At 52.7% G+C, this 23102-nt stretch overlaps 1 protein-coding gene across 3 annotated transcripts in view; it reads left to right on the forward strand.

The window, feature by feature from the left end:
- Window positions 1–23102, forward strand: part of LOC112236681 (trichohyalin) — a 64432-nt gene that overhangs the window by 25712 nt on the left and 15618 nt on the right. For 2 of the 3 annotated variants that reach the window (XM_042320063.1, XM_042320061.1), the window contains exons 11-19: window positions 1384–1456; window positions 1550–1817; window positions 2371–2539; window positions 6011–6125; window positions 6409–6655; window positions 7182–7362; window positions 7708–7913; window positions 11248–11420; window positions 12058–12277. In XM_042320063.1, coding sequence (XP_042175997.1) covers window positions 1384–1456; window positions 1550–1817; window positions 2371–2539; window positions 6011–6125; window positions 6409–6655; window positions 7182–7362; window positions 7708–7913; window positions 11248–11420; window positions 12058–12277 — 1652 coding nt within the window. The remainder of the gene's footprint in view (window positions 1–1383; window positions 1457–1549; window positions 1818–2370; window positions 2540–6010; window positions 6126–6408; window positions 6656–7181; window positions 7363–7707; window positions 7914–11247; window positions 11421–12057; window positions 12278–23102) is intronic. The other variant, XM_042320062.1, reaches the window with a different exon arrangement.

Genomic DNA, 23102 nt, shown 5'->3' on the forward strand with positions numbered 1-23102 from the left:
ATCGCGGGGACTATTCGATGCTATTGCAGTCCGCCACAGGATATTTTTGTGCTGGTCGAGGGCAGTCAGGTCTGGAGTGAACCAAGGGCTATATCTGTTCTTAGTTCTGCATTTTTTGAACGGAGCATGCTTATCTAAAATGGTGAGGAAGTTACTTTTAAAGAATGACCAGGCATCCTCAACTGACGGGATGAGGTCAATGTCCTTCCAGGATACCCGGGCCAGGTCGATTAGAAAGGCCTGCTCACAGAAGTGTTTTAGGGAGCGTTTGACAGTGATGAGGGGTGGTCGTTTGACTGCGGCTCCGTAGCGGATACAGGCAATGAGGCAGTGATCGCTGAGATCCTGGTTGAAGACAGCGGAGGTGTATTTGGAGGGCCAGTTGGTCAGGATGACGTCTATGAGGGTGCCCTTGTTTACAGATTTAGGGTTGTACCTGGTGGGTTCCTTGATGATTTGTGTGAGATTGAGGGCATCTAGCTTAGATTGTAGGACTGCCGGGGTATTAAGCATATCCCAGTTTAGGTCACCTAACAGAACAAACTCTGAAGCTAGATGGGGGGCGATCAATTCACAAATGGTGTCCAGGGCACAGCTGGGAGCTGAGGTGGGTCGGTAGCAGGCGGCAACAGTGAGAGACTTATTTCTGGAGAGAGTAATTTCCAAATTAGTAGTTCGAACTGTTTGGGTATGGACCTGGAAAGTATGACATTACTTTGCAGGCTATCTCTGCAGTAAACTGCAACTCCTCCCCCTTTGGCAGTTCTATCTTGATGGAAAATGTTATAGTTGGGTATGGAAATCTCAGAATAATACACTTAGTCTGGTCTAATACACTGATCTAATACACTTAGTCTGATCTAATACACTGGTCTAATACACTTAGTCAGATATAATACACTGATCTAATACACTTAGTCTGATATACTACACTTAGTCTGGTTTAATACACTGATCTAATACACTTAGTCTGATCTATTACACTGGTCTAATACACTTAGTCTGATATAATACACTTAGTCTGATCTATTACACTGGTCTAATACACTTAGTCTGATCTAATACACTTAGTCTGGTCTAATACACTGATCTAATACACTTAGTCTGATATAATACACTTAGTCTGATCTAATACACTGATCTAATGCACTTAGTCTGGTCTAATGCACTTAGTCTGGTCTAATACACTTAGTCTGGTCTAATACACTTAGTCTGGTCTAATACACTTAGTCTGGTCTAATACACTTAGTCTGGTCTAATGCACTTAGTCTGGTCTGATAATTGAGTCTGATCTAGTACACTTAGTCTGATCTGATAAATGAGTCTGATCTGATGGCTGATGTCGTCTCATCTGACCCTGTGGTGTGTCCCTCCCCTGGCCAGCTGCACCCAGACACTCAGAGACGTGGAGGAAGCGATAAACACATGGCTGCTGTCAGCTACAACAGCAGGACAGGTAAAGAAACCCCCAGCAGCTGTTAGCCTTCTGCTAGGTCAGTATCTGGATCTGCAAGGACCTCAACTATACACACTCTGCTTGTTGCACCAGTGGAGATACCAAGACAGGAGGAAGGGAAGGAGGTGAGGAGGGAGGAAGCTGAGGAGAAGTCTACAACAAGGAAGAGGAGCCAGGATCGGGAAAAGCCAGGTCCACAGAGGAGTGGGGTATCCTCCTTACCTACCACAGAAGAAGAAGATACCCAAAACATCAACCCCCACAAACCTTCACAGCCCATCCCCACAGGCCACTCTACAGAATGGGCCTTCTCTCAGAACAGAAGTCCCAAACACTCAGAGGGACCCCTTACACCCAGTGGGTGAGTGAAAGAGACTGTATCCCACATAGCATCCTACGCCCTACATAGTGTACTGCTGTTGACCCATTTGGGACTTAGACAGACCTTAATCGGGTCCTGTCAAATCAAATCAAATTTCTGAATCAAATTTTCCGTCAAATCAAATCAAAGTCCTGTCCATTCTATCTCAGATCTACTATCTGGGCTGCAGGTTGACAGGGTCCTGCGTAGCAGTTATAGGTCATAGGTCACAGTGTAAAGCTCCACAGAGTTCTAGTCCTCATTCATATCCTGTCTAATTGCTGTTTGCATTCCTTCTCCTTCTCCTTCTCTTCTCCTTCTCTCTCCCTCCCTCCCTCCCTCCCTCCCTCCCTCCCTCCCTCCCTCCCTCCCTCCCTCCCTCCCTCCCTCCCTCAGCCCCTCTCCCTGTCCACCCCATCTCTCCCTCCCTCTGTCTCTCCTTCTCTCTCCCTCCCTCTGTCTCTCCTTCCTCTCCCCTCTCATCAGTGCCTGCCTCGAGTATCTCCATCTTTATCGATCATTACCTTTTATCCTGCTTCTTCTCTCTTTTTAGCAGGAAAGGAGGCCATTCTAAGAAAACAAACGTGGCAGTAGATGAGCAGAATCCACAGCAGGCAGAAGGACAGACACAGGAAACAGGGGAACAAGCCAGCAGAGAGAAGCTGGAGGACACATTGAATAAAGAGGTGGGATCCCAGGACTCTCCTCCTGTACAGAAAATGGTACGTCAAGGTGTTCAAATCTAATTTCTTTGGTCACATACACGTAAATAAGAATTTGTTCTGAAGTGACTTGCCTAGTTAAGTAAAGGTTCGATAAATAAATATACTTGTTTAGAAGATTATATACAAGTGAAATGCTTGTGCTTCTAGTTCCGATAATATCGCAATAATATCTAACAATTACACAACAACTACCCAATACACACAAATCTAAGTAAAGGAATGGAATTAGAATATATAAATATAAATATATGGACGGGCAATGTCAGAGCGGCATAGACCAAGATACAGTAGAATAGTATAGAGTACAGTATATACATATGAGATGAGTAATGTATAGACTAAGATACAGTAGAATAGTATAGAATACAGTATATACATGAGATAATACTACATAATACTGTAGTTTATTAACCCCCCTGTATCCAACACATAATACTGTGGTTTAATAACCCCCTGTATCCAACATATAATACTGTAGTTTAATAACCCCCCTGTATCCAACACATAATACTGTAGTTTAATCCCCCTGTATCCAACACATAATACTGTAGTTTATTAACCCCCTGTATCCAACACATAATACTGTAGTTTAATAACCCCACTGTATCCAACACATAATACTGTAGTTTAATAACCCCCCTGTATCCAACACATAATACTGTAGTTTATTAACCCCCTGTATCCAACACATAATACTGTAGTTTAATACCCCCTGTATCCAACACATAATACTGTAGTTTAATAACCCCCCATCTGTATCCAACACATAATACTGTAGTTTAATACCCCCTGTATCCAACACATAATACTGTAGTTTAATACCCCCTGTATCCAACACATAATGCTGTAGTTTAATAACCCCCCCCATGTATCCAACACATAATACAGTAGTTTAATAACCCCCCTCTATCCAACACATAATACTGTAGTTTAATCCCCCTGTATCCAACACATAATACTGTAGTTTAACAACCCCCTGTATCCAACACACAATACAGTAGTTTAATAACCCCCTGTATCCAAAACATAATACAGTAGTTTAACAACCCCCCTGCATCCAAAACATAATACAGTAGTTTAATAACCCCCCTGTATCCAACACATAATACTGTAGTTTAATAACCCCCTGTATCCAACACATAATACTGTAGTTTAATACCCCCTGTATCCAACACATAATACTGTAGTTTAATACCCCCTGTATCCAACACATAATACTGTAGTTTAATAACCCCCCTGTATCCAACACATTATACTGTAGTTTAATACCCCCCGTATCCAAAACATAATACTGTAGTTTAACAACCCCCCTGTATCCAACACATAATACAGTAGTTTAATAACCCCCTGTATCCAAAACATAATACTGTAGTTTGATACCCCCTGTATCCAACACATAATACTGTAGTTTAATAACCCCCTGGCCTGTATCCAACACATAATACTGTCATTTAATAACCCCCCGTATTCAAAACATAATACTGTAGTTTAATACCCCCCCTCTGTACCCAACGCATAATACTGTAGTTTAATAACCCCCCGTATCCAACACATAATACTGTAGTTTAATAACCCCCTGTATCCAGCACATAATACTGTAGTTTAATATCCCCCCCTGTATCCAACACATAATACTGTCGTTTAATACCCTCCCTGTATCCAAAACATAATACTGTAGTTTAATACCCCCTGTATCCAACACATAATACTGAGGTTATTAACCCCCTGTATCCAACACATAATACTGTAGTTTAATACCCCCCTGTATCCAACACATAATACTGTAGTTTAATAACCCCCCATATCCAACACATAATACTGTAGTTTAATACCCCCCTGTATCCAACACATAATACTGTAGTTTAATAACCCCCCTCTATCCGACACATAATACTGTAGTTTAATCCCCCTGTATCCAACACATAATACTGAGGTTATTAACCCCTGTATCCAACACATAATACTGTAGTTTAATACCCCCTGTATCCAACACATAATACTGTAGTTTAATACCCCCTGTATCCAACACATAATACTGTAGTTTAATACCCCCTGTATCCAACACATAATACTGTAGTTTAATAACCCCCCTCTATCCGACACATAATACTGTAGTTTAATCCCCCCTGTATCCAACACATAATACTGTAGTTTAACAACCCCCTGTATCCAACACATAATACTGCAGTTTAATAACCCCCCATGTATCCAACACATAATACAGTAGATTAATAACCCCCCGTATCCAACACATAATACTGTAGTTTAATACCCCCTGTATCCAAAACATAATACTGTAGTTTAATATCCCCCTGTATCCAACACATAATACTGTAGTTTAATACCCCCTGTATCCAACACATAATACTGTAGTTTAATACCCCCTGTATCCAAAACATAATACTGTAGTTTGATATCCCCCTGTATCCAACACATAATACTGTAGTTTAATACCCCCCCTGTATCCAACACATAATACTGTAGTTTAATACCCCCACCCCCTGTATCCAACACATAATACTGTAGTTTAATAACCCCCCGTATCCAACACATAATACTGTAGTTTAATAAACCCCCTGTATCCAACACATAATACTGTAGTTTAATAACCCCCCGTATCCAACACATAATAATGTAGTTTAATAACCCCCTGTATCCAACACATAATACTGTAGTTTAATACCCCCCCCTGTATCCAACACATAATACTGTAGTTTAATAACCCCCCGTATCCAAAACATAATACTGTAGTTTAATAACCCCCCTGTATCCAACACATAATAATGTAGTTTAATACCCCCCTGTATCCAACACATAATACCGTAGTTTAATAACCCCCTGTATCCAACACATAATACTGTAGTTTAATAACCCCCCGTATCCAAAACATAATACTGTAGTTTAATAACCCCCCTGTATCCAACACATAATAATGTAGTTTAATACCCCCCCTGTATCCAACACATAATACCGTAGTTTAATAACCCCCCTGTATCCAACACATAATACTGTAGTTTAATACCCCCTGTATCCAAAACATAATACTGTAGTTTGATATCCCCCTGTATCCAACACATAATACCGTAGTTTAATAAACCCCCCTGTATCCAACACATACTACTGTAGTTTAATAACCCCCTGTATCCAACACATAATACTGTAGTTTAATACCCCCTGTATCCAAAACATAATACTGTAGTTTGATACCCCCTGTATCCAACACATAATACTGTATCCCCCCTGTATCCAACACATAATACCGTAGTTTAATAAACCCCCCTGTATCCAACACATACTACTGTAGTTTAATAACCCCCTGTATCCAACACATAATACTGTAGTTTAATACCCCCCCTGTATCCAACACATAATACTGTAGTTTAATACCCCCCCTGTATCCAACACATAATACTGTAGTTTATTAAAAACCAGAGGTGCAGCTTCATTGCTGTCATTCCTGTTTTCCAGAAAAAGAGAAAAGTGAATGAAGGGCAGAACCAGGAAGTCCTCTCCAAGGAGGCGGGGAAGGTCTTGAGGAAGAAGAAAAAGGACCGGGTCAAAGATCAAGCTGAGTTTGTTGTCGGTGAGTATCTGTCTCTGTCAGGATGACATGTTGAATGGAGCTGATATCTGATATGAATTACATCCCAAATTGCACCCTATTCCCTATAGGTCCTGGTCTAGTGTAGTGCACTATATAGGGAATAGGGTACCTTGGGGCCCTGGTCTAAAGTAGTGCACTATATAGGCAATAGGGTGCCTTAGGGCCCTGGTCTAAATTAGTGCACTATAATAGGGAATAGGGAGCCATTTGGGACCCATGGTGTTTGAGACCCATCTCCACTGATTCCCTCCCTGTCTTATAGGAAAACCTAAAGGCCACGTGGACATGGAGAGGACAAAGAAGACCAAAGAGACTAATGGCCACGTGGACGTGGAGAGGACGAAGAAGACCAAAGAGACTAAAGGCTTATCTGAGACGTCTCCATCTGCTCTGAGTCCTGATGGAGATGTGAAGGACACCAAAGACGATAGTGCTGCACTAAACACACATGAAGAGGAACATAGTGACCTCGTCCAATCCCCGAGATCCCATCACAGCACTGTAAACAGGTGGGTTGGTTTTATCCAATCACAGCACTGTAAACAGGTGGGTTGGTTTTATCCCATCACAGCACTGTAAACAGGTGGGTTGGTTTTATCCAATCACAGCACTGTAAACAGGTGGGTTGGTTTTATCCAATCACAGCACTGTAAACAGGTGGGTTGGTTTTATCCAATCACAGCTCTGTAAACAGATGGGTTGGTTTTATCCAATCACAGCACTGTAAACAGGTGGGTTGGTTTTATCCCATCACAGCACTGTAAACAGGTGGGTTGGTTTTATCCAATCACAGCACTGTAAACAGGTGGGTTGGTTTTATCCAATCACAGCACTGTAAACAGCTGGGTTGGTTTTTATCCAATCACAGCTCTGTAAACAGATGGGTTGGTTTTATCCCATCACAGCACTGTAAACAGATGGGTTGGTTTTATCCAATCACAGCTCTGTAAACAGATGGGTTGGTTTTATCCCATCATAGCTCTGTAAACACTTCCACTGTCTTCCAAGAGTTGCTGAATTCCCTTTTGTCTTCAGGAGCTCCTCATCCAATGGGCAGTCAGGTCAGAGTTCACACAGATCTAACTCCTGTGAGGACGAGGTTTTACCGTGCGGACAACGACGGTCCTCTCATGACCAACTGTCATCCTGCTCGGTTGTCATGACAGCAGAAACACAACCATTAAATCTGGTCATATCTGACGCCAGCATCAGTACTGTGAGTATGGAGGACATAGTCTGCATTGGAAATGGCCCCTTATTCACTATATAGTGCACCACTATTGACTAGGGCCCCTAGTAAAATGACTCTAGTCAGAAGTAATGCACTATGTAGGGAATATGACATCACTTCGGACAAACACATTCTCAACATTGTTTTTACCCAATGTTATTTTGATATAGTCGTGACCTCAGTACAACACCTAGCGACTTCGTACAGAGGTTCAGACCTCTGGGCGTAACGGTTAAGTTGTTGGACTGATGGGTGCAGGGACCCGGTTTTGAGTCCTGGTCGGTGCTACCCTTGAATTCACTACATTATACATGATCTGTGGGTAATAAGGACAAGAACAGAGGAGAGGCAGCAGCCCATATGGAGCAACAGAAGAATGTGTTGGCTGAGAAGGCAGAGCGTCGCCGACTAGAGGTGGAGAGGAAGAGGAAGGAGAGAGAGGAGGAGAGGAGGAGGCAGCAGGAGCGGGAGGAAAGAGAGGAGTGCATGAGGCTGGAGCTGGAAGAGGAGCAGAATCAGAGAGCCGAGGAACTCAGGTAGACTGTCTATTCTAACTCCCTGATATGGGCTGGGATGGGGCCTCAGCACCGCCTTCTAGTGGATATGATATGAATTACCTCTGAAATATGTGATGGGGCTCAGCACCGCCCTCTAGTGGATATGATAAGAATTTCTCAGAGTTTTTCCTGGTCACTTGGTCTAGGACACAGAGCTTTTCCTAGTCACTTGGTCTAGGACACAGAGCTTTTCCAAGTCACTTGGTCTAGGACACAGAGCTTTTCCTAGTCACTTGGTCTAGGACACAGAGCTTTTCCAAGTCACTTGGTCTAGGACCCAGGGCTTTTCCTAGTCACTTGGTCTAGGACCCAGGGCTTTTCCTAGTCACCTGGTCTAGGATGCAGAGCTTTTCCTAGTCACTTGGTCTTGGACGCAGAGCTTTTCCTGGTCACTTGGTCTAGGACGCAGAGCTTTTCCTAGTCACTTGGTCTAGGATGCAGAGCTTTTCCTAGTCACTTGGTCTAGGACCCAGGGCTTTTCCTAGTCACTTGGTCTAGGACCCAGGGCTTTTCCTAGTCACTTGGTCTAGGACCCAGGGCTTTTCCTAGTCACTTGGTCTAGGACCCAGGGCTCTTCCTGGTCACCTGGCTGGGGAAAACTTCTGGCACTATTAATGAGACACAGAGAAAGAGAATGTAATCAAGGCTGTTCCTACCAATCTTTTTGTAAAAGAGTGTAACAAAATGACTACCTAGGCGGAAGGCAAAGGCCCGGCGGCAGGATTAACTTGGCAAGGGGGCATTAGAAATGACTAAGGGGGGTACAACTATAATCGCTTGCTGATAATACAGGATGGATGATAGTACAATTACACACAATGTGTTTGCAGCACGGCTGTCTTGCCACAAGAATACAGGCTACTGCACCGCTTTACAAACATGGACAATTCATAACCGTCTCGAGAAATTGCAAGTTAGGCTGCCTGTTCGTACCCAGATTCAAAAGATTTGCAGCCTCCTTGACGCTGTGTTTGAACCTCCTCAGCAGTCTCTCGTTCCTCACGGAACTTGCTTGTAAGATCCCTCTCCAAATGCCAGTTGAATCATCTTTCCTCCTGTGCTTCGTCTACGCTCACTGAACACATATTTTCAATGTTGAAAAAGAGTTCTTGCAAGTTGCCTTGGATGTTCCAAAATGTTAATCCCAGCTTCAATGCCATCATCACAGTAGGCTTAGTTGTTAGAGGCCTGGAGTATTTATCCAAAATGCTCTGCATAACTTTAGTCCATTTTTTTTCTCCAGATCGGGCCATTTCAGTCCGTATAAACTGGCGTGCGACAGTAAACTCAACTTCCACAAAGTCTCCTGAGGTTAAGACCAGCAGTGGTTTCACCTTTTCCATAAAGGATTCCTTCTCTGGGTGCAAGGCACACAGGGCCTCAACAAGTTGGCTGTTTGGTTGGTTAAATCGTGCTGACCTTTCTCCCAGTACAGCATCCAGAGTGCTGAAAAACAGTTATCCTCTTCTTGCTAACCCCTTGTTGTTTCACCACATATTCTATCAGATTACTACTCACTACTCTTTGCCTTGTGCTTGGAGCGGCTGTGTCCGTGTGCATGTATTTCCTTCCAGGAATATTCCAGCCACTCTCTGCCTTTAAAATTCCAGCCACTCTCTGCCACTCTCTGCCTCTTGGAGGCTGCAGGCCCCTCCTCGGGTTGGCCACCAGGCTGCAAGACGGTTGTGCAGGTGCTACTGGGCTCGACGGCCTTGGACTAGGTGATTAGCGGCGGCTCGATGGCCTTGGACTAGGTGATTAGCGTCGGCTCAGCGGCCTTGGACTAGGTGATTAGCGTCGGCCCGATGGCCTTGGACTAGGTGATTAGAGTCGGCTCAGCGGCTTTGGACTAGGTGATTAGCGTCGGCTCAGCAGCTTTGGACTAGGTGATTAGCGTCGGCTCAGCGGCCTTGGACGAGGTGATTAGCGTCGGCTCAGCAGCCTTGGACGAGGTGATTAGCGTCGGCTCAGCAGCCTTGGACTAGGTGATTAGCGTCGGCTCAGCGGCCTTGGACTAGGTGATTAGCGTCGGCTCAGCGGCTTTGGACTAGGTGATTAGCGTCGGCTCAGCGGCTTTGGACTAGGTGATTAGCGTCGGCCCGATGGCCTTGGACTAGGTGATTAGAGTCGGCTCAGCGGCTTTGGACTAGGTGATTAGCGTCGGCTCAGCAGCTTTGGACTAGGTGATTAGCGTCGGCTCAGCGGCCTTGGACGAGGTGATTAGCGTCGGCTCAGCAGCCTTGGACGAGGTGATTAGCGTCGGCTCAGCAGCCTTGGACGAGGTGATTAGCGTCGGCTCAGCGGCCTTGGATTAGGTGATTAGCGTCGGCTCAGCGGCCTTGGACTATGTGATTAGCGTCGGCTCAGCGGCCTTGGACGAGGTGATTAGCGTCGGCTCAGCAGCTTTGGACTAGGTGATTAGCGTAGGCTCGACGGCCTTGGAATATGTGATTAGCATCGGCTCAGCGGCCTTGGACTAGGTGATTAGCGTCGGCTCAGCGGCCTTGGACGAGGTGATTAGCGTCGGCTCAGCAGCTTTGGACTAGGTGATTAGCGTAGGCTCGACGGCCTTGGACGAGGTGATTAGCGTCGGCTCAGCAGCTTTGGACTAGGTGATTAGCGTAGGCTCGACGGCCTTGGACTATGTGATTAGCGTCAGCTCAGCGGCCTTGGACTAGGTGATTAGCGTCGGCTCAGCGGCCTTGGACTAGGTGATTAGCGTCGGCTCAGCAGCTTTGGACTCTGTGGCAGACTTCTCCCCGCCACTTTGATCCGATGCTGTCATTGTGCCCTGGCGAAGCCACTTTCTAATATCCATCATGCTACCTACCTAACTGTTAACATTAGCTAAATTCCATCCAGCTGCACTGTGATTTTTTTTTTTTCCGGTAGTACGTAACTTTGAAAACTAACCCACTTTTTGTTTTCAAGTGGTAAATTGTGTATGACGTACATATGATGCATGCAAGGGAGTTTCATAAATGAAGCAACAAATTGGCTGGGCATGACGGAGTAGGTAGATTGTCAGACAGAATAGGGATACAAAACTGATGGAGGACACTATTCCAACTAAGGGTCCCTCCTTGTGGCGCCTTGCCTGTGCAGGTAGCCTAGCTGTTAAGAGCACTGGATCACTCACCGAAAGTTTGCCGATATGAATCCCCGAGCCGACTTGTTGACAAATTTGTCAATGTGCCTTTGAGCAAGGCACTTAACTCTAGTTGCTCCTGTAAGTTGCTCTGGATAAGAGCGTCTGCTAAATTATTAAAATATAAATGTAAATGTTTTTTATAGTAATGATCTGTTCCTGCAGGCTGAGGAGACTGGCTGAGGAGGAAGAGAGACAAAGGTTAGAGGAGAAGGAGACTGAGAGGAGAAGAAGGGAGCAGGCGGAGAAAGAGAAGGAGTGGAGGAAGAAGGAGCAGAAGAGACGACAGTTGGAGATGATTCAGAAGATCAGACAGGAGGAGGAGGAACGCAGGGCAGGTGAATGACTCCACACACACCTGTCCCAGGTATAAGAGCGGTAGCTTAGGGCCCCCGGCTGCTAGGCTTTTTTAGGAACTCAGTTGGGGTCTCAACTTACTACTTACTGATAGTAAGAACAGTAGAATACAACAGGTGCTAAATCTGGTTGTGCATCTGCAGTTTTTTTCTTGTTATGTCACTCACTGACACTCACTCAAATAGCCACGTCAGCAAACAATTTTTAGATTGGTAGTTAGTCTAGCCAGCTATCTAAACTTGTAATAATCATGGTCGCATACCGACCGGGCACGTGTCCAGGGGCACCAGGGGACCCCCCCATTGATTTTCTTAGTCATTAACTCAGATATCATAGTAACACAGCATAAGTCTTGTAGAATTGCAGGTATGTGGCTGTAGACCTTCAAAGAAATTATCTCTGCCCCATGGCAAAATGAGTCGAGTTGCAGGAAATGAACATAAAAACTATCATTGTTCTCTCCGCCATCAAGAGTGGGGCCACTAAAACATTTTGCCACGAGGTACGGGGCCCCCCAAACAAATCTCGCTTAGGGCCCAAAAGGCTAGGGCCAGCCCTGCAAACACACACACACACAGACCTGAATATAACAAGTGTGTCCCCTCCACTCTACGACAGCTGAGTTGGAGCTGCAGCGACTAGAGGAGGCGATGAGTAAGGAAGAGGAGAGGAGGAGGCTGGCAGCGATGGAGGACCATGAGAAGAGGGAGTACCTGCAGAAACAGAAGGAGGAGGAAGAGGAGAGGAAGAAGGCAGTGGAGGAGAGAAAAAGCAGAGAGGAGGAGGCAGCGCAGTGGGCAAAAGAAGAGGCACGACTACAAGCTGAACTGTTTGCCAGGTATCTCAATCTCTTCATCGTTGCTGCCATGTCCAATCCTTTACAGCAGAAGGGACGTGTAGTGCCAGTAGTTCCCTGAAAACATGACCCATGAGCATCAACATGTGAAGTGCATAGGAGCATGTCAAATTGGGTGTCAAATGACAGCTAACATTTTTGGGAAATGAAGGCATAGATACATTTTCACCCATCTTCTATCTTCAAAATGGGCAGTTCCACTGTAACAGAATTACTCTTTGACTCAGATTTTCACTTTAAAATGTATGCCAAACAAAACTTAAAAGTTTAAGAAACCAACTCTATACACAAGTACTACTTTGAACAATTTACACAAATTTACACAAAAACGCATTTACTGAAAGAACTGTGCAGATGCAAACTTTAGTAAAAGAATTACAATAACATCTCCCTCAGTATTTTACATTTTCCAGAAACTCTTAAATGTCTGCTTCGAACTAAGATTCAAAGATGTCTTCAGAAAGAAGTGGGTTTCATCTATGGCATGATACCTTGGGTTTGAATTGTTTTATTGGGTTTTTGAACTACAATAGTGGATTTACATCAAGACCAGGGTGGTAGGCCTGGCTAACAGGGTCCAGGGTGGTAGGCCTGGCTAGGCTAACAGGGTCCAGGGTGGTAGGCCTGGCTGGTAGGCTAGGCTAACAGGGTCCAGGGTGGTAGGCTAGGCTAACAGGGTCCAGGGTGGTAGGCCTGGCTAACAGGGTCCAGGGTGGTAGGCCTGGCTAACAGGGTCCAGGGTGGTAGACCTGGCTAACAGGGTCCAGGGTGGTAGGCCTGGCTAACAGGGTCCAGGGTGGTAGGCCTGGCTAACAGGGTCCAGGGTGGTAGGCCTGGCTAACAGGGTCCAGGGTGGTAGGCCTGGCTAACAGGGTCCAGGGTGGTAGGCCTGGCTAACAGGGTCCAGGGTGGTAGGCCTGGCTAACAGGGTCCAGGGTGGAAGGCCTGGCTAACAGGGTCCAGGGTGGTAGGCCTTGCTAACAGGGTCCAGGGTGGTAGGCCTGGCTAGGCTAACAGGGTCCAAGGTGGTAGGCCTGGCTAGGCTAACAGGGTCCAGGGTGGTAGGCCTGGCTAGGCTAACAGGGTCCAGGGTGGTAGGCCTGGCTAACAGGGTCCAGGGTGGTAGGCCTGGCTAACAGGGTCCAGGGTGGTAGGCCTGGCTAACAGGGTACAGGGTGGTAGGCCTGGCTAACAGGGTCCAGGGTGGTAGGCCTGGCTAACAGGGTCCAGGGTGGTAGGCCTGGCTAACAGGGTCCAGGGTGGTAGGCCTGTCTAACAGGGTCCAGGGTGGTAGGCCTGGCTAACAGGGTCCAGGGTGGTAGGCCTTGCTAACAGGGTCCAGGGTGGTAGGCCTGGCTAGGCTAACAGGGTCCAAGGTGGTAGGCCTGGCTAGGCTAACAGGGTCCAGGGTGGTAGGCCTGGCTAGGCTAACAGGGTCCAGGGTGGTAGGCCTGGCTAACAGGGTCCAGGGTGGTAGGCCTGGCTAACAGGGTCCAGGGTGGTAGGCCTGGCTAGGCTAACAGGGTCCAGGGTGGTAGGCCTGGCTAACAGGGTTCAGGGTGGTAGGCCTGGCTAACAGGGTCCAGGGTCCAGGGTGGTAGGCCTGGCTAACAGGGTTCAGGGTGGTAGGCCTGGCTAGGCTAACAGGGTCCAGGGTGGTAGGCCTGGCTAACAGGGTCCAGGGTGGTAGACCTGGCTAACAGGGTCCAGTGTGGTAGGCCTGGCTAACAGGGTTCAGTGTGGTAGGCCTGGCTAACAGGGTTCAGTGTGGTAGGCCTGGCTAACAGGGTCCAGGGTGGTAGGCCTGGCTAGGCTAACAGGGTTCAGTGTGGTAGGCCTGGCTAACAGGGTTCAGTGTGGTAGGCCTGGCTAACAGGGTCCAGGGTGGAAGGCCTGGCTAGGCTAACAGGGTCCAGGGTGGTAGGCCTGGCTAGGCTAACAGGGTCCAGGAGGGTAGGCCTGGCTAACAGGGTCCAGGGTGGTAGGCCTGGCTAACAGGGTCCAGGGTGGTAGGCCTGACTAACAGGGTCCAGGGTGGTAGGCCTGGCTAACAGGGTCCAGGGAGGTAGGCCTGGCTAACAGGGTCCAGGGTGGTAGGCCTGGCTAACGGGTCCAGGGTGGTAGTTCTGGCTAACGGGGTCCAGGGTGGTAGTTCTGGCTAACGGGGTCCAGGGTGGTAGGCCTGGCTAACAGGGTCCAGGGTGGTAGGCCTGACTAACAGGGTCCAGGGTGGTAGGCCTGGCTAACGGGGTCCAGGGTGGTAGGCCTGGCTAACGGGGTCCAGGGTGGTAGTTCTGGCTAACGGGGTCCAGGGTGGTAGGCCTGGCTAACGGGGTCCAGGGTGGTAGGCCTGGCTAACGGGGTCCAGGGTGGTAGGCCTGGCTAACGGGGTCCAGGGTGGTAGGCCTGGCTAAAGGGGTCCAGGGTGGTAGGCCTGGCTAACGGGGTCCAGGGTGGTAGGCCTGGCTAACAGGGTCCAGGGTGGTAGGCCTGGCTAACTGGGTCCAGGGTGGTAGGCCTGGCTAACAGGGTCCAGGGTGGTAGGCCTGGCTAACAGGGTCCAGGGTGGTAGGCCTGGCTAACAGGGTCCAGGGTGGTAGGCCTGGCTAACAGGGTCCAGGGTGGTAGGCCTGGCTAACAGGGTCCAGGGTGGTAGGCCTGGCTAACAGGGTCCAGGGTGGTAGGCCTGGCTAACAGGGTCCAGGGTGGTAGGCCTGGCTAACAGGGTCCAGGGTGGTAGGCCTGGCTAACAGGGTCCAGGGTGGTAGGCCTGGCTAACAGGGTCCAGGGTGGTAGGCCTGGCTAACAGGGTCCAGGGTGGTAGGCCTGGCTAACAGGGTCCAGGGTGGTAGGCCTGGCTAACAGGGTCCAGGGTGGAAGGCCTGGCTAACAGGGTCCAGGGTGGTAGGCCTTGCTAACAGGGTCCAGGGTGGTAGGCCTGGCTAGGCTAACAGGGTCCAAGGTGGTAGGCCTGGCTAGGCTAACAGGGTCCAGGGTGGTAGGCCTGGCTAGGCTAACAGGGTCCAGGGTGGTAGGCCTGGCTAACAGGGTCCAGGGTGGTAGGCCTGGCTAACAGGGTCCAGGGTGGTAGGCCTGGCTAACAGGGTACAGGGTGGTAGGCCTGGCTAACAGGGTCCAGGGTGGTAGGCCTGGCTAACAGGGTCCAGGGTGGTAGGCCTGGCTAACAGGGTCCAGGGTGGTAGGCCTGGCTAACAGGGTCCAGGGTGGTAGGCCTGGCTAACAGGGTCCAGGGTGGTAGGCCTTGCTAACAGGGTCCAGGGTGGTAGGCCTGGCTAGGCTAACAGGGTCCAAGGTGGTAGGCCTGGCTAGGCTAACAGGGTCCAGGGTGGTAGGCCTGGCTAGGCTAACAGGGTCCAGGGTGGTAGGCCTGGCTAACAGGGTCCAGGGTGGTAGGCCTGGCTAACAGGGTCCAGGGTGGTAGGCCTGGCTAACAGGGTCCAGGGTGGTAGGCCTGGCTAGGCTAACAGGGTCCAGGGTGGTAGGCCTGGCTAACAGGGTTCAGGGTGGTAGGCCTGGCTAACAGGGTCCAGGGTCCAGGGTGGTAGGCCTGGCTAACAGGGTTCAGGGTGGTAGGCCTGGCTAGGCTAACAGGGTCCAGGGTGGTAGGCCTGGCTAACAGGGTCCAGGGTGGTAGACCTGGCTAACAGGGTCCAGTGTGGTAGGCCTGGCTAACAGGGTTCAGTGTGGTAGGCCTGGCTAACAGGGTTCAGTGTGGTAGGCCTGGCTAACAGGGTCCAGGGTGGTAGGCCTGGCTAGGCTAACAGGGTTCAGTGTGGTAGGCCTGGCTAACAGGGTTCAGTGTGGTAGGCCTGGCTAACAGGGTCCAGGGTGGAAGGCCTGGCTAGGCTAACAGGGTCCAGGGTGGTAGGCCTGGCTAGGCTAACAGGGTCCAGGAGGGTAGGCCTGGCTAACAGGGTCCAGGGTGGTAGGCCTGGCTAACAGGGTCCAGGGTGGTAGGTCTGACTAACAGGGTCCAGGGTGGTAGGCCTGGCTAACAGGGTCCAGGGTGGTAGGCCTGGCTAACAGGGTCCAGGGTGGTAGGCCTGGCTAACAGGGTCCAGGGTGGTAGTTCTGGCTAACGGGGTCCAGGGTGGTAGTTCTGGCTAACGGGGTCCAGGGTGGTAGGCCTGGCTAACAGGGTCCAGGGTGGTAGGCCTGGCTAACGGGGTCCAGGGTGGTAGGCCTGGCTAACAGGGTCCAGGGTGGTAGGCCTGGCTAACAGGGTCCAGGGTGGTAGGCCTGGCTAACAGGGTCCAGGGTGGTAGGCCTGGCTAACAGGGTCCAGGGTGGTAGGCCTGGCTAACAGGGTTCAGGGTGGTAAGCCTGGCTAACAGGGTCCAGGGTGGTAGGCCTGGCTAACAGGGTCCAGGGTGGTAGGCCTGGCTAACAGGGTCCACGGTTGTAGGCCTGGCTATCAGGGTCCAGGGTGGTAGGCCTGGCTAGGATAACAGGGTCTAGGGTGGTAGGCCTGGCTAACAGGGTCCAGGGTGGTAGGCCTGGCTAACAGGGTCCAGGGTGGTAGGCCTGGCTAGGCTAACAGAGTCCAGGGTGCTAGGCCTGGCTAACAGGGTCCAGGGTGGTAGGCCTGGCTAACAGGGTCCAGGGTGGTAGGCCTGGCTAACAGGGTTCAGGGTGGTAGGCCTGGCTAACAGGGTCCAGGGTGGTAGGCCTGGCTAACAGGGTCCAGGGTGGTAGGCCTGGCTAACAGGGTCCAGGGTGGTAGGCCTGGCTAACAGGGTCCAGGGTGGTAGGCCTGGCTAACAGGGTCCAGGGTGGTAGGCCTGGCTAACAGGGTCCAGGGTGGTAGGCTTGCTAGGCTAACAGGGTCCAGGGTGGTAGGCCTGGCTAGGCTAACAGGGTCCAGGGTGGTAGGCCTGGCTAGGCTAACAGGGTCCAGGGTGGTAGGCCTGGCTAACAGGGTCCAGGGTGGTAGGCCTGGCTAACAGGGTCCAGGGTGGTAGGCCTGGCTAACAGGGTCCAGGGTGGTAGGCCTGGCTAACAGGGTCCAGGGTGGTAGGCCTGGCTAACAGGGTTCAGGGTGGTAGGCCTGGCTAACAGGGTCCAGGGTGGTAGGCCTGGCTAACAGGGTCCAGGGTGGTAGGCCTGGCTAACAGGGTCCAGGGTGGTAGGCCTGGCTAACAGGGTTCAGGGTGGTAGGCCTGGCTAGGCTAACAGGGTCCAGGGTGGTAGGCCTGGCTAACAGGGTTCAGGGTGGTAGGCCTGGCTAGGCTAACAGGGTCCAGGGTGGTAGGCCTGGCTAACAGGGTCCAGGGTGGTAGACCTGGCTAACAGGGTCCAGTGTGGTAGACCTGGCTAACAGGGTTCAGTGTGGTAGGCCTGGCTAACAGGGTCCAGGGTGGTAGGCCTGGCTAGGCTAACAGGGTCCAGGGTGGTAGGCCTGGCTAGGCTAACAGGGTTCAGTGTGGTAGGCCTGGCTAACAGGGTTCAGTTTGGTAGGCCTGGCTAACAGGGTCCAGGGTGGAAGGCCTGGCTAGGCTAACAGGGTCCAGGGGGTAGGCCTGGCTAACAGGGTCCAGGGTGGTAGGCCTGGCTAACAGGGTCCAGGGTGGTAGGCCTGACTAACAGGGTCCAGGGTGGTAGGCCTGGCTAACAGGGTCCAGGGTGGTAGGCCTGGCTAACAGGGTTCAGTGTGGTAGGCCTGGCTAACAGGGTCCAGGGTGGAAGGCCTGGCTAGGCTAACAGGGTCCAGGGTGGTAGGCCTGGCTAGGCTAACAGGGTCCAGGAGGGTAGGCCTGGCTAACAGGGTCCAGGGTGGTAGGCCTGGCTAACAGGGTCCAGGGTGGTAGGCCTGACTAACAGGGTCCAGGGTGGTAGGCCTGGCTAACGGGGTCCAGGGTGGTAGGCCTGGCTAACGGGTCCAGGGTGGTAGTTCTGGCTAACGGGGTCCAGGGTGGTAGGCCTGGCTAACGGGGTCCAGGGTGGTAGGCCTGGCTAACGGGGTCCAGGGTGGTAGGCCTGGCTAACGGGGTCCAGGGTGGTAGGCCTGGCTAACGGGGTCCAGGGTGGTAGGCCTGGCTAAAGGGGTCCAGGGTGGTAGGCCTGGCTAACGGGGTCCAGGGTGGTAGGCCTGGCTAACAGGGTCCAGGGTGGTAGGCCTGGCTAACTGGGTCCAGGGTGGTAGGCCTGGCTAACAGGGTCCAGGGTGGTAGGCCTGGCTAACAGGGTCCAGGGTGGTAGGCCTGGCTAACAGGGTCCAGGGTGGTAGGCCTGGCTAACAGGGTTCAGGGTGGTAAGCCTGGCTAACAGGGTCCAGGGTGGTAGGCCTGGCTAACAGGGTCCAGGGTGGTAGGCCTGGCTAACAGGGTTCAGGGTGGTAGGCCTGGCTAACAGGGTCCAGGGTGGTAGGCCTGGCTAACAGGGTCCAGGGTGGTAGGTCTGGCTAACAGGGTCCAGGGTGGTAGGCCTGGCTAACAGGGTCCAGGGTGGTAGGCCTGGCTAACAGGGTCCAGGGTGGTAGGCCTGGCTAACAGGGTCCAGGGTGGTAGGCTTGCTAGGCTAACAGGGTCCAGGGTGGTAGGCCTGGCTAGGCTAACAGGGTCCAGGGTGGTAGGCCTGGCTAGGCTAACAGGGTCCAGGGTGGTAGGCCTGGCTAACGGGGTCCAGGGTGGTAGTTCTGGCTAACGGGGTCCAGGGTGGTAGGCCTGGCTAACAGGGTTCAGTGTGGTAGGCCTGGCTAACAGGGTTCAGTGTGGTAGGCCTGGCTAACAGGGTCCAGGGTGGAAGGCCTGGCTAGGCTAACAGGGTCCAGGGGGTAGGCCTGGCTAACAGGGTCCAGGGTGGTAGGCCTGGCTAACAGGGTCCAGGGTGGTAGGCCTGACTAACAGGGTCCAGGGTGGTAGGCCTGGCTAACAGGGTCCAGGGTGGTAGGCCTGGCTAACAGGGTTCAGTGTGGTAGGCCTGGCTAACAGGGTCCAGGGTGGAAGGCCTGGCTAGGCTAACAGGGTCCAGGGTGGTAGGCCTGGCTAACAGGGTCCAGGGTGGTAGGCCTGGCTAACAGGGTCCACGGTTGTAGGCCTGGCTATCAGGGTCCAGGGTGGTAGGCCTGGCTAGGCTAACAGGGTCTAGGGTGGTAGGCCTGGCTAACAGGGTCCAGGGTGGTAGGCCTGGCTAACAGGGTCCAGGGTGGTAGGCCTGGCTAACAGGGCCCAGGGTGGTAGGCCTGGCTAGGCTAACAGAGTCCAAGGTGGTAGGCCTGGCTAACAGGGTCCAGGGTGGTAGGCCTGGCTAACAGGGTCCAGGGTGGTAGGCCTGGCTAACAGGGTTCAGGGTGGTAGGCCTGGCTAACAGGGTCCAGGGTGGTAGGCCTGGCTAACAGGGTCCAGGGTGGTAGGCCTGGCTAACAGGGTCCAGTGTGGTAGGCCTGGCTAACAGGGTCCAGGGTGGTAGGCCTTGCTAACAGGGTCCAGGGTGGTAGGCCTGGCTAGGCTAACAGGGTCCAGGGTGGTAGGCCTGGCTAGGCTAACAGGGTCCAGGGTGGTAGACCTGGCTAACAGGGTCCAGGGTGGTAGGCCTGGCTAACAGGGTCCAGGGAGGTAGGCCTGGCTAACAGGGTCCAGGGTGGTAGGCCTGGCTAACAGGGTCCAGGGTGGTAGGCCTGGCTAGGCTAACAGGGTCCAGGGTGGTAGGCCTGGCTAACAGGGTTCAGGGTGGTAGGCCTGGCTAACAGGGTCCAGGGTGGTAGGCCTGGCTAACAGGGTCCAGGGTGGTAGACCTGGCTAACAGGGTTCAGGGTGGTAGGCCTGGCTAGGCTAACAGGGTCCAGGGTGGTAGGCCTGGCTAACAGGGTCCAGGGTGGTAGACCTGGCTAACAGGGTCCAGTGTGGTAGACCTGGCTAACAGGGTTCAGTGTGGTAGGCCTGGCTAACAGGGTCCAGGGTGGTAGGCCTGGCTAGGCTAACAGGGTCCAGGGTGGTAGGCCTGGCTAGGCTAACAGGGTTCAGTGTGGTAGGCCTGGCTAACAGGGTTCAGTGTGGTAGGCCTGGCTAACAGGGTCCAGGGTGGAAGGCCTGGCTAGGCTAACAGGGTCCAGGGGGTAGGCCTGGCTAACAGGGTCCAGGGTGGTAGGCCTGGCTAACAGGGTCCAGGGTGGTAGGCCTGACTAACAGGGTCCAGGGTGGTAGGCCTGGCTAACAGGGTCCAGGGTGGTAGGCCTGGCTAACAGGGTTCAGTGTGGTAGGCCTGGCTAACAGGGTCCAGGGTGGAAGGCCTGGCTAGGCTAACAGGGTCCAGGGTGGTAGGCCTGGCTAACAGGGTCCAGGGTGGTAGGCCTGGCTAACAGGGTCCACGGTTGTAGGCCTGGCTATCAGGGTCCAGGGTGGTAGGCCTGGCTAGGCTAACAGGGTCTAGGGTGGTAGGCCTGGCTAACAGGGTCCAGGGTGGTAGGCCTGGCTAACAGGGTCCAGGGTGGTAGGCCTGGCTAACAGGGCCCAGGGTGGTAGGCCTGGCTAGGCTAACAGAGTCCAAGGTGGTAGGCCTGGCTAACAGGGTCCAGGGTGGTAGGCCTGGCTAACAGGGTCCAGGGTGGTAGGCCTGGCTAACAGGGTTCAGGGTGGTAGGCCTGGCTAACAGGGTCCAGGGTGGTAGGCCTGGCTAACAGGGTCCAGGGTGGTAGGCCTGGCTAACAGGGTCCAGTGTGGTAGGCCTGGCTAACAGGGTCCAGGGTGGTAGGCCTTGCTAACAGGGTCCAGGGTGGTAGGCCTGGCTAGGCTAACAGGGTCCAGGGTGGTAGGCCTGGCTAGGCTAACAGGGTCCAGGGTGGTAGACCTGGCTAACAGGGTCCAGGGTGGTAGGCCTGGCTAACAGGGTCCAGGGTGGTAGGCCTGGCTAACAGGGTCCAGGGTGGTAGGCCTGGCTAACAGGGTCCAGGGTGGTAGGCCTGGCTAGGCTAACAGGGTCCAGGGTGGTAGGCCTGGCTAACAGGGTCCAGGGTGGTAGACCTGGCTAACAGGGTCCAGTGTGGTAGGCCTGGCTAACAGGGTTCAGTGTGGTAGGCCTGGCTAACAGGGTTCAGTGTGGTAGGCCTGGCTAACAGGGTCCAGTGTGGTAGGCCTGGCTAACAGGGTCCAGGGTGGTAGGCCTGGCTAGGCTAACAGGGTTCAGTGTGGTAGGCCTGGCTAACAGGGTTCAGTGTGGTAGGCCTGGCTAACAGGGTCCAGGGTGGAAGGCCTGGCTAGGCTAACAGGGTCCAGGGTGGAAGGCCTGCTAGGCTAACAGGGTCCAGGGTGGTAGGCCTGGCTAGGCTAACAGGGTCCAGGGTGGTAGGCCTGGCTAGGCTAACAGGGTCCAGGAGGGTAGGCCTGGCTAACAGGGTCCAGGGTGGTAGGCCTGGCTAACAGGGTCCAGGGTGGTAGGCCTGACTAACAGGGTCCAGGGTGGTAGGCCTGGCTAACAGGGTCCAGGGTGGTAGGCCTGGCTAACGGGGTCCAGGGTGGTAGGCCTGGCTAACAGGGTCCAGGGTGGTAGGCCTGGCTAACGGGGTCCAGGGTGATAGGCCTGGCTAACAGGGTCCAGGGTGGTAGGCCTGGCTAACAGGGTCCAGGGTGGTAGGCCTGGCTAACAGGGTCCAGGGTGGTAGGCCTGGCTAACAGGGTTCAGGGTGGTAAGCCTGGCTAACAGGGTCCAGGGTGGTAGGCCTGGCTAACAGGGTCCAGGGTGGTAGGCCTGGCTAACAGGGTCCACGGTTGTAGGCCTGGCTATCAGGGTCCAGGGTGGTAGGCCTGGCTAGGCTAACAGGGTCCAGGGTGGTAGGCCTGGCTAACAGGGTTCAGGGTGGTAGGCCTGGCTAACAGGGTCCAGGGTGATAGGCCTGGCTAACAGGGTCCACGGTTGTAGGCCTGGCTATCAGGGTCCAGGGTGGTAGGCCTGGCTAGGCTAACAGGGTCTAGGGTGGTAGGCCTGGCTAACAGGGTCCAGGGTGGTAGGCCTGGCTAACAGGGTCCAGGGTGGTAGGCCTGGCTAACAGGGCCCAGGGTGGTAGGCCTGGCTAGGCTAACAGAGTCCAAGGTGGTAGGCCTGGCTAACAGGGTCCAGTGTGGTAGGCCTGGCTAACAGGGTCCACGGTTGTAGGCCTGGCTATCAGGGTCCAGGGTGGTAGGCCTGGCTAGGCTAACAGGGTCCAGGGTGGTAGGCCTGGCTAACAGGGTTCAGGGTGGTAGGCCTGGCTAACAGGGTCCAGGGTGATAGGCCTGGCTAACAGGGTCCACGGTTGTAGGCCTGGCTATCAGGGTCCAGGGTGGTAGGCCTGGCTAGGCTAACAGGGTCCAGGGTGGTAGGCCTGGCTAACAGGGTTCAGGGTGGTAGGCCTGGCTAACAGGGTCCAGGGTGGTAGGCCTGGCTAACAGGGCCCAGGGTGGTAGGCCTGGCTAGGCTAACAGAGTCCAAGGTGGTGGCCTGGCTAGGGTCCTGGCCTGGCTAACAGGGTCCAGGGTGGTGGCCTGGCTAGGCCCTGGCTAACAGGGTCCAGGGTGGTAGGCCTGGCTAACAGGGTCCAGGGTGGTAGGCCTGGCTAACAGGGTCCAGTGTGGTAGGCCTGGCTAACAGGGTCCAGGGTGGTAGGCCTTGCTAACAGGGTCCAGGGTGGTAGGCCTGGCTAGGCTAACAGGGTCCAGGGTGGTAGGCCTGGCTAGGCTAACAGGGTCCAGGGTGGTAGACCTGGCTAACAGGGTCCAGGGTGGTAGGCCTGGCTAACAGGGTCCAGGGTGGTAGGCCTGGCTAACAGGGTCCAGGGTGGTAGGCCTGGCTAACAGGGTCCAGGGTGGTAGGCCTG

Source organism: Oncorhynchus tshawytscha, linkage group LG03 (assembly GCF_018296145.1).
Source record: "Oncorhynchus tshawytscha isolate Ot180627B linkage group LG03, Otsh_v2.0, whole genome shotgun sequence".
Taxonomy (NCBI): Eukaryota; Metazoa; Chordata; class Actinopteri; order Salmoniformes; family Salmonidae; genus Oncorhynchus; species Oncorhynchus tshawytscha.